The sequence below is a fragment of the Aquila chrysaetos genome, chromosome 19 (assembly GCF_900496995.4).
Source record: "Aquila chrysaetos chrysaetos chromosome 19, bAquChr1.4, whole genome shotgun sequence".
In the NCBI taxonomy this organism is placed as follows: Eukaryota; Metazoa; Chordata; class Aves; order Accipitriformes; family Accipitridae; genus Aquila; species Aquila chrysaetos.
In genome coordinates this window covers 26,922,520-26,931,951 of record NC_044022.1, presented here as the reverse complement: position 1 = coordinate 26,931,951, position 9,432 = coordinate 26,922,520, and the positions used below count along the sequence as shown (strand labels likewise).

General features: G+C 60.8%; 1 protein-coding gene across 2 annotated transcripts in view; it reads left to right on the top strand.

The window, feature by feature from the left end:
- The first annotated feature begins 4,168 nt into the window (after positions 1 to 4,168).
- The window catches only part of PDE2A (phosphodiesterase 2A), a 52,018-nt gene continuing 46,754 nt past the window's right edge, over positions 4,169 to 9,432 (top strand). Inside the window, exon 1 of one of the 2 annotated variants that reach the window (XM_041118434.1) lies at positions 4,169 to 4,467. In XM_041118434.1, the coding sequence (XP_040974368.1) occupies positions 4,400 to 4,467 (68 nt within the window). In that variant the 5' untranslated portion in view covers positions 4,169 to 4,399. The remainder of the gene's footprint in view (positions 4,468 to 9,432) is intronic. The other variant, XM_030042968.2, reaches the window with a different exon arrangement.

Genomic DNA, 9,432 nt, shown 5'->3' with positions numbered 1-9,432 from the left:
GTGACACTTTGGGTTTGCTCTGGCAGGTCAGAAACCAGGGGATGCTTGCAAACACCAAGGGGGTTTGCTGTAGAAATCCTTGCCTTCTCCAAACGGCAGCTTCTTGGGGAGGTGTGGGCTGGCAGGGAATGGATCAACACTGTCTGAAGGGAGCAGGTAGGGACCGGCTGCTTTGGTGGAGAAGTATCTGCCCACAAAGTGCAGCACTTGGAGGAAGAGAAGCTTTGACAGGTGCAGAGGTGATGCTGAAGCTGGCTGGATGTCTCCATCACAATGATGGTGAGCTGCAGCAGAGGCAGAGACCTTGTTGCTTGAGGCTGGTGGAGAAACGTGCTGAGAAACCTCCTCGAGATGTGGCATGAAAGCCAAAGCTCGGCGCTTCAGGATTCTCTGCCTTCAGCATCTCTGAACCAGCCGCCTGTTTTCATGGCATCCACCAGAAGGTCGCATCCTCCTGACATCTGCGCGATGTCCCTCACCCTGGGTGGGATTCTGTAGTCCTTGGTTGCTTATGAAAGCAAGCCAGAATTCCCCTGGGTCCTCAAGGCACCAGTCCAGCCCTCCTGGGTGCTTCCAAGCAAGAGCAAGCAGGGATTTATCTGAAAAAAAAATCCCCAAACTGAGCATTTTTAATGAAATACGTCAAAATATTTCAGAAGCAGTGGAAGCGTTCCATCAGGCTATTTAAATTTCTCAGCATTTGTGAAACTCCCAGGGCTGCACACGCTGAAAGGAGGAACCATGTCTCCTAGGGAGAGAGCCCGAGCACCCATGCTGTCATTTGCAGAAGGGCTCTCAGAAGCTGCTTGGATACAGGACTGAGTTTTTTCTCTAGGAGAAAATAGTACAGAGCAACGTGGAGCAGAGAAAACCACGTCTTTTAAATACCAGGAATAACAGTTGGATAGGGGAGAGAGCCAGGCATCATGCTGGCCGCACGGAAGGGTTCACAGGGGGTTGAGAGGAGGCTGGATGCTGGGAATACGCAGACGTGGTGGTCCCTGCCTTGCATCTGGGGAGGGATGGTTCCTTCTGGTGGGCCTTGCACCCAGATCTGCTCTGATCTTCTCAGCTGCTTCTGGCTGGGGACTGTTGCCAGACAAAAACGCCTCCTGGGAATAAGAAAGGCTGGGATAAACAACCATGAGAACCAGCTTTTCCGGGAAGGAGGGGACTCCCTGTAGATGTCTTCATGCCAAGATGACGTGGAAAGGCGGCTTCGTCACACGGGGGTTAGCCGGCTCGCTGGCTGTTGCGTGGCCCGTACTCAGCACCCGCTTTGCTCCCTGCGCCCATCACTGCTGCTGCAGGGCGTAGGGACCAGTTCAGCCCCACGGCATCCGCGTGGGTCTCCGGTCACATCCCCTGCAATCGTGAACTAGAGGTCAGCCTGAGGTTTTGGGCTGTAGAAAGTCTGCAAGAAACAATAGCACAAAGCAAGGCAGTGCCAGTCCTCCTGCACGGTCCGCACCTCCGCCAGAGCCCAGAAACTGAGAAGGATTGAAAGTCGCTGCCGTCTGGATGCATTAATACCAACACTAAGTGCAACCGTGCAGCAACAGCCTGCTCAACCTGCATGGGCCAGAACGAGAACTATTGTGCAGCTGTTTTCCCCCAAGATCCAGGCTGCTGGGAGGAAATTGAAATCAAACAACAACAACATGGGGGGAAAAAAAAAGAGTGAGAGCAATAAATAAAATCACTGAGTTGAATGTTTGAGCCTTCTGAGGCTTTGCCCACCCTTGGGCTGGCACCAGCCACTTTGGTGTGAGAAGATGGGTGAGCGCTGGAATAGTTTCCAGTCCCCAGGGCATCCCATGGTGTCCCACAGCAGGTCCCCCCCAGAGGAGTGCAGGATGTGCTCCAAACCCCAGGTGAGCTCAGCCAGAGGATGAAAATGTCATCAAACCTGTGACTCGGGATGGAAATAGGGATTAGATTAAAGTGATAGTCCTTAAAATAGTCTCAAATTAGCCCTGGCTCTACTATCAGCTCTTGAGATCAAATTTGGGCAAGTCATGGCAGGTCTGGGCCTCAGTTTCCCCCTCCAGACAACGCAGGCAGGGGATCTTGTGTAATTGCTATGATACACTGCCTATTTATGTAGACCATGGGGATATTAATCCTTGTGAATTTGACAGGAACTGATGTGATTTGAGTGCTAATCTCTTAATATTTATTGCTGCTCTTAGAGTCCCAGCTGGTGGGTTCACGATGGAGCAGGGGAGTAGCAGCATATCCACGTTGATTTTACAGCACGTTCCTCCCCTCTCCCCACAAAAAGTGACCCTGGAGGGATGGAGATCTGCAAGGCTAGTGAAGAGCAACCAAAATAGCTCTTTCTGGTGCAAAATCTCATTACACGAAGCCAAGCTCCCAGTTTGGGGGTGTGGGTTGGTACCGCTGTGCAGCACCCAGCACATGGTGAGTGTGTGGAGGATGCGGGTACCCGCGGAGGGATGCTGCTAAGCCTGAGGGCTGGAGAGATGCTCCTGGGTTCACCAGACTAATACCAGGGTGGCTGTAGTGGCTCAAACCAAAGGTCCATCACCCCGCATTGCCAGTGGTCAAGAGATGCCAAGGGCGAGTGTAAGAGCGGGGCAAGTACATGCAGAACTTCCCCGACTACTCTCCTGGCCTCTGACCACGTGGTGCTCAGGGATGTCCCGAGCTACTGACGGTTGCTGTATCCTTGTTGTGTACGTGCAAATGCTACCCTTAAGCCATGTGAACTTTTAGCATCCACAACATCCTGAGGCAAGAAGTTCTGCTCCTCTCCTTCACCTGTGGGATGATCTCCTCCCACGCTTTGTTCAGGACCTGGCTCCTGTTAGCTTCACCTGTTGTCTCCAGTGCTTGCTTTGGAAGGAGCTGAAATGCTTAAATATCTTGGAAAGTCCAGGCTGCTCTCGCTCCTTCTTCATCCCCTCCCCTTGGGCCAGGAGATAGGGGGTTTCATAGCAGGCAAAGCCTGTCTGACCCTGATTCGACGTAGGATGGATGCCCTTCCCCAGAGTCCCTCCTGGGAACGCAGCTCCAGTGCACCAGGTCTTTGGCTGCGGCAGATGAGCCCTGACTGGAGACCACGGCCGGGGCTGGCACTGCAGCAACTATTGCCCTTCTCCAGCCACTCTCTGCCATCATCCCACCCTGGTGACAGCTCACCGTGACAGCCCCCAGCCCAGGGAGGCCCAGGGCAGGATATCCCGGTGTGGTTGTGGGGGACAAATGGACCCGATGTCCTGCAAGCCCGAATGGATGGTGCAGCGGCTCCTCCAACTCAGCCAAGACAAGCTCCAGTGGTGCTTGGTGCTGCGCACATGCAAATGGCTGTGTGCTCAGTAAGACTCCCAGAGGGAAGCTGTGCTAATTCAGGGGGTGACAGCATGGGCACTGGCATGGAGTGGTGCTGCAGGCACCTGGGAGTGGGCTGGAGCCCAGGTGTCTTGACACCAGGGCAGGTTCAAGCTGGGGGCTCAGCCATGTGGGCTGGCCGAGGGCTCAGCATCCCCTCCCTGCTCCTGGCCCCAGCTGAGCAGTGCAGTGGGCAGCATCCCGCAGCCAGTAGCTCCACACCGCCTGGATGGCCCGGACAGGGAGCTGTTGGGGGGCAGTGGGGGGCACAGCCAGCCCTGTATTACCTGGGCTGGGACCTGCTTGCAGGAGGGTACTGCCCCGGCAGGGACCTGCCTGTGGGCCAGTGCTGTTCGATATTGCTCGATGCCACCCAGTGCCCTTGGGAAAGGAACCTGCCTGTGGGTCCGGTGCTGCCTGGTGCTGCCCAGTACCCCTGGGGCAGGGACCCGTGGGACCAGTGCTGCCCAGTACCCCTGGGGCAGGGACTCGCCTGCGGAACCAGTGCTGCCCAGTATTGCTCCGTGCTGCCCGATGCCCCCGGGGCAGAACGGCCTTGCGGTCCCAGCAGGACCCGCTGCCCGGCGGGTCGGGGACGCCGGCGGGTCGGCTGTCGCCGCAGGGAGAGCCGGGGGGGGGATGGTGGGGGGGGGGGGGCGGGCAGGGCCAGCGTGCGCCTCGTTAGACAAAGGCGGCGGCCCCTCGGCGCGGCGCGGCGCGGCGGGCGAGGCCGGGCGCGGCCCGCGGCGGGCGGCAGGTGCGGACCCCTTCGGCCCCTCCGCGGCGAGCAGCTCGGCCCCCGCCCAGCCCCGCGGAGCCGCAGCGGCGCCGTCAATCAGCGGCTCCCCCCGCACCCCCCCTACCCCCACCCTCCGCCCTCCCCTCCCGCACGCCTCGGCGCGCTGCATCGGGCTCGGTGACAGCAGCGAGCTGGAGACACCCTCGCCGAGCGCGGCGGGAGGTTCCGCTCCCAGCCAGCACCGAGAACCGGGCGCAGCCGAGCCCCCGCCGCCCGCCTGGCAGGGCTGCCGAAGCATGCGGAGCCATGGGCCAGGGCTGTGGACACTCCATCCTCTGCCGGAGCCAGCCGTACCAGGCGGCCGCGTCTGACCTGTGAGTCCCCTCCCGCCGGCACCGGGCATGGAGGGGGGGGGGGGGGGGGGACCGCGCCGAGAGGGAGGGATGCTCCGGGGGTGATGCTGGGTGAAGGAGTGAGGGAGACATCGGGGAGAGGGGAGGCAGGAAAAAGTTCCTCCTGCCTGACAGCTGGCGGGGAGGGGGTGGCAGGGAAATGACAAGTGGCTGCGACCCCCCCCCCCCCCCCTCCTCGTTTCGCCACCTGTGTTAGCCCAGGGCAGGTCATCGCTGGCGGCTGGCTGAAGGGGTCGGTGCCGGAAGGCTGGTGTGAACAGCATCTCCCCGTTTCCCGAGCCACCCTCGCCCCGTGGTGGTTCCCCATGGGGGCAGAAGGCTCCTGGCCAGGGGGTGGGCTGGGGGGGGGGGACATGGGTGACTTTGTGAAATGCAGGTCAGGCCTCTGAATTTTGGTTTCAGCAGCTCCACGCAGGACATGAGAAGCCACCCCCGCACACCCACCCACGCAACAGGTCTGGGGGTCCCGGTGTCGCTGCGCCTGTTTGCATGCAGCGAGGTGGGGAAGGGGCTTCGGGGCTCACAGGGATCTTGTTCCACGGCGCAGGCACGAGGGGCTTTGCAAGTGAGCGTGGGGTGACCTTGCTGAGGGATGACAGTGCTCCCTGGAAGCGGTGAAGGGTGATGCTCCAGAGAGCCCACGTGGGAAGAGGGGCTGAGCTGGCTAACGGGAAGCATGCGGTGCCTGAATTCCCATCGCCCACGGGCTCGGCTAGGGATGGCGGAGACCCCCGGCTCTGCGCGCGCGTGTGTGTAGCACTCACGAGGCTCCACAGCTGCTGGGTAGCAGGCTGCGCACAGGCGATTTGCGGTACGTGGGTGCTCTGCCTCCCGGGTGCCGAGAGATCTTGGGTGCTCCCAATCCCTTGCCCCTCCCCAGCAGTTGCTGGGATCAGATCCCACATTGCCAGAGGGGTGAGCTGATCCGGCGGGGAAGGGATGCGGGTGTAAGGGGATGAGGAGGAAAGCTGCTCGGTGCTTGGATTCCTTTGTCTGGTGGTGCTGGCTCCACGTGCTCAGGCACGGGCCGAACCACCTGGCTCGGCACCCTGCACCGAGACCACCGCTCCCAGGGGCTGCCTCGCCACATGGGGATGTGCCCAGGAGCAGCCTCAGGTCTCCTGGAGCGGGTGCTTTAGGTGATTACAGGACCATCAGGGCGTGAGGGAAGCTGCCGCCCGCTCCTGCCCCAGCCCCACATGTTTCCCTCTGGCATCACCAGGTTTTTGCACCTTCACGAGGTGACCTTCAGATAAGAAGCTTGCCTTTCCCTATAGAAAATAGCCTCCAGCATCTCTCCTGCCTACACATGGTGTGGGGCTTAGACCCACCTTCCAGAGGCACCAAGAGCTGCTGATCCCCCTACACTGCCGTGGGTGCTGGGTCCAGTCTCCTCTGTGGGCAGCATCCTTCCCCCCCAGCTCTCCTGGCTCGCTCTCTGGTGCTGCGTGTGCTTTGTTCCCTGCAGAGATCCTTTCATGCTGCTGCCAGAACATGTGCCCATGTCCTTTTCTTTAAGCAAAACACACAAAGGTCTTGAAATGCCATGCTATCCCTATAGTTCTTCCGGCTGGAGTGCCTCTCCTGACTTGCAGCTGCTGTTTAATGGCTTTTAAGAAAGGTAGATGCTATAGAAACTTAGTGTAGCTGGACTGGCTGCACGCCTCGAGCCGCCCAGGGCAGGAGAGGCAGGAATGGTGAGCCAAGATGCTTCCCCCTTTTACCCAGGATATAATCTCATGTCCTTCCCAGGAGATGTTTGTCCCTGTTCCTGTACACACTGGGGGATATATAGAGGTGGAAAAGCTTCCCAAGAGCTTTCAGATGATGCCCTTGCCCGTGCAGCTGGCTGCTCCTTCAGCACTCGGCTGGAGCGGGTGTCCCCGCTGGGGCCAGCGCTTGTGGGGTGATGCTGCCGGCTCTCTGCCTCTGCTCCAGCCGTGTGTTGTTTAATGCTGGCTTGTCTTGTATGCTGCCGGCGGATCTTAGCAGTGCCACTGCCCGCCGTCTCAAAGCACTGCTGCCCGTCTGGGGATGCTGCGTGGGGCCGAGATCCGTCGGTGGGCCAGGTCTCCCACGTGCGCGGTTGATAAGCTCTGATTTATCGCAGGGGAGCGTCGGCTGGCAGCCAGTCAAGTGCCATTTTGCATTATCCAGGTCACGTTTTAACCCATTTTCTCCTTCTTTTTCCTCCGGTGGGAAGTGTGTTCCCAGGCGGGCGGCTCCTGACCCGGTTAGCGGCGGGTGGGATGCCGGGGTGCCCGGAGCTGCTGCTCTCACAGCATCCAACAGCAGCTGGGGCTGGGGGAGAAGCAGCCGAGCTCTGCAGATTGCAAACACAGAGACGACGCTCTGAGCATTCCTGCAGGGAAGGACCTGGTTCAGCGGAGGCTGGGCAGAGGTCAGGGCTTCCTTCGGGGTGCAGGCAGGGCTGCCTGCTCCTCATCCAGCTCTCCCTGCTGCCCAGTTCGCTTCTGGCAGCTGCCTGCCAGGAGCAGATGGGGGGGACGTGTGAGCTGGCCAAGAGTCACCACGCTCAGCGCTGGTCCGGTGACAGGGTCGGTGCCAGGCGCGTGATGGAAGAGGGACCGTGGCTGCGGCCGCAGCTGGGATGAGGAGCTCTGTCCTGCCCGGGGCACGGCCGGCCGAGTGGCCGGGAGCCGGTGGGCTCTGGCAGAGGGAAGGGCCCGGTGTCCCTCGAGGGGACAAAGATGGCTCTTATGCATCTTTGCAGCAGTGCAGTAGTCTCCGTGCTGGGTATTCCAGGTCAATGCCAGGACCTGGACAGTGTGTCCCCAGCTAAATGCCAGGACCCGGATGGTGTGTCCCCATCAAGGCTCATGCAAGGGCGATGTGTATTGCACCATCCCCATTTTACCTCTCTCGTGCACCCACCTGGGAGCCGCTTCCTCTGGGGTCCTGGCCCAGGGGGTGCCCAGGGGAGCAGCTGGAGGGGCTGATGGCATGAGATGACATTCGTGATGCTGCTGATGTTCCTACCTGCTGCTACCTGTGTGGCCTGGGCACACATCAGAGGGAAACCCGGTCTCTCCCCACCTCGTGCATCCTCGCCGTTACTCCCCGCTTCTCTCCCAAAGCACGGCCTGAAAGGCAGCGCTGGCAGCAGAGATGTGGCATCCACGGGGGTTGGACTAGATGACCTTTAAAGGTCCCTTCCAGCCCAGACTGTTCTATGATTCTATGGCTTGCTCCGGTGGCATTAACTCTGCAGGTAGCCAGGGAGCAACACCATCTGGGACGTGGAGGGCACGAGCTGCCTGGCGAAGTGGTTCAGCCGCCTTTTGGAGATGTCTGAGCATCTGCAAAGCCGAGGGCAGGCTGCCGAGCCCGCCAGACCCCGCTCCGAACCTCTGCCTCGTGGTTATTGCCAGCCCCTGGGTTGCATGTTTAAAGTGCCGTGGAAAACACCGACTCCATCGCCGCTTCCAGCGTGGCCAGGGCAGCTCTGCTCCTTACTGGGCACCCACTTACCAGGGCGAAGGGGTTCGGTGGGGTGAGGGCAGCCTGGTCCCCCATTGCTGGGTTCCTTGGGATCTGCAAGCGGCTGCGTGTGATGTTCTCTGGGCTTTTCCAAAACCTCAGGCTGTTTGTGCCTTTGCCTTTCTCACAGCCTGGTGCCAGTACGTTGACTGGGAGGTGTCTGGGGCACTTCAGCATCACCCACCCGCCTGGGCACCTAGCCCAGGAGCTCAGAGGTGCCTCGCGGAGAGGATGGAGGGGAAGCTCCTGGCTGTGAGTTTCCTGGCACCCTGCACATCTCCATGCCTGGGGAGGTCCCCTGGGTGGGGGGGACCCCGGCCAGGAGCTTCCCTTCCGTCACCCTGGGGCATCCCCCTGAGCATCCTCAGCTTCAGAGCAGCGAGTGGTTTTAAAGTGTTGGGGAATTAACCTCCGGTGCTTGCCGGCTGCCAGCCAGATGCTAGCGCAGATGCAGGCAATCAGGCCGGCCTCCGCTCCGCCGGGCAGACCGGCACACCGCGGGGCTGGCCGCGGCCCAGGGCAGCAGCACTGGCGGCTCTGCCGGTGAGAAGCTGCGCCGAACGTGCCCTGGCCATCATCTCCATCCGAGCCCCCCGCGCATCCCTCCGGGAGCTGCGCTGCTCTATCAGCTCCGGGAGGATGAGCATCCATCTGGGGTGGGCAGCCAGCTCGCTGGCAGCTCCTGCATGGGGGATGCAGGAATCCCTGGGGCAGAGGGGGATGCAGCAGCCCTTTCTGGGAATCCCTCCTGCCTCCTGCTCTTCCCCGACCCGGGTCCCCGCTTTCGCTTTTGTCTCTTTCCCGGCTCCCACGTGGCTCGCTGAGAGCTGCGCTGGGCTGCAGCCAGAAACGCAGGCAGGGCCCGGAGCTGCCTGGGACTTTCTGCCTGTCCAGCTTTCTCCTGCAAAGGGCTGAGCTGTCCTTGTTAATGGATGGGCCTGTCTGGAGGGGGGAGCGAGGGGGATGGAGAGCACTGGGAGATGCTTTGTCTGCTGCTGCGGCTCTATCCGCACGGCAGCGGGGGGGTTTAGGCGATGGAGATCCGGCAGAGCGCAGGCAACGGGCAGCCTGGCAGCTCGGACCCCCCTGGCTGAGGTGTCAAGGGTGGGTGGGGGTCTTGCCTGCCTTGCAGCGATGGGTGATGACCCCAAGATTTGCTGTTTTGGGGGGGTTGGAGACTGGATGGGGGGTCTCCGGCTGGTCCTCGGGTAGCCATTCCCGGTCAATGGTGGTCCACGATGCCATGGCATCCCCAGGCAGCAGGAAGGTGTCCCCAAACCTTGTCACCCACGTAGCATCCTCGAGGGATGGACTAGCACAGCAGCCTGCGGCGCTCGCCGAGTGTCGGCTCAGAAATGTCCCTGGGGCAGGTTATTTGGCAGCAGCAGCCCTTGGTCCTGCTCCTGCCCCCAAATCCTGCGCCCT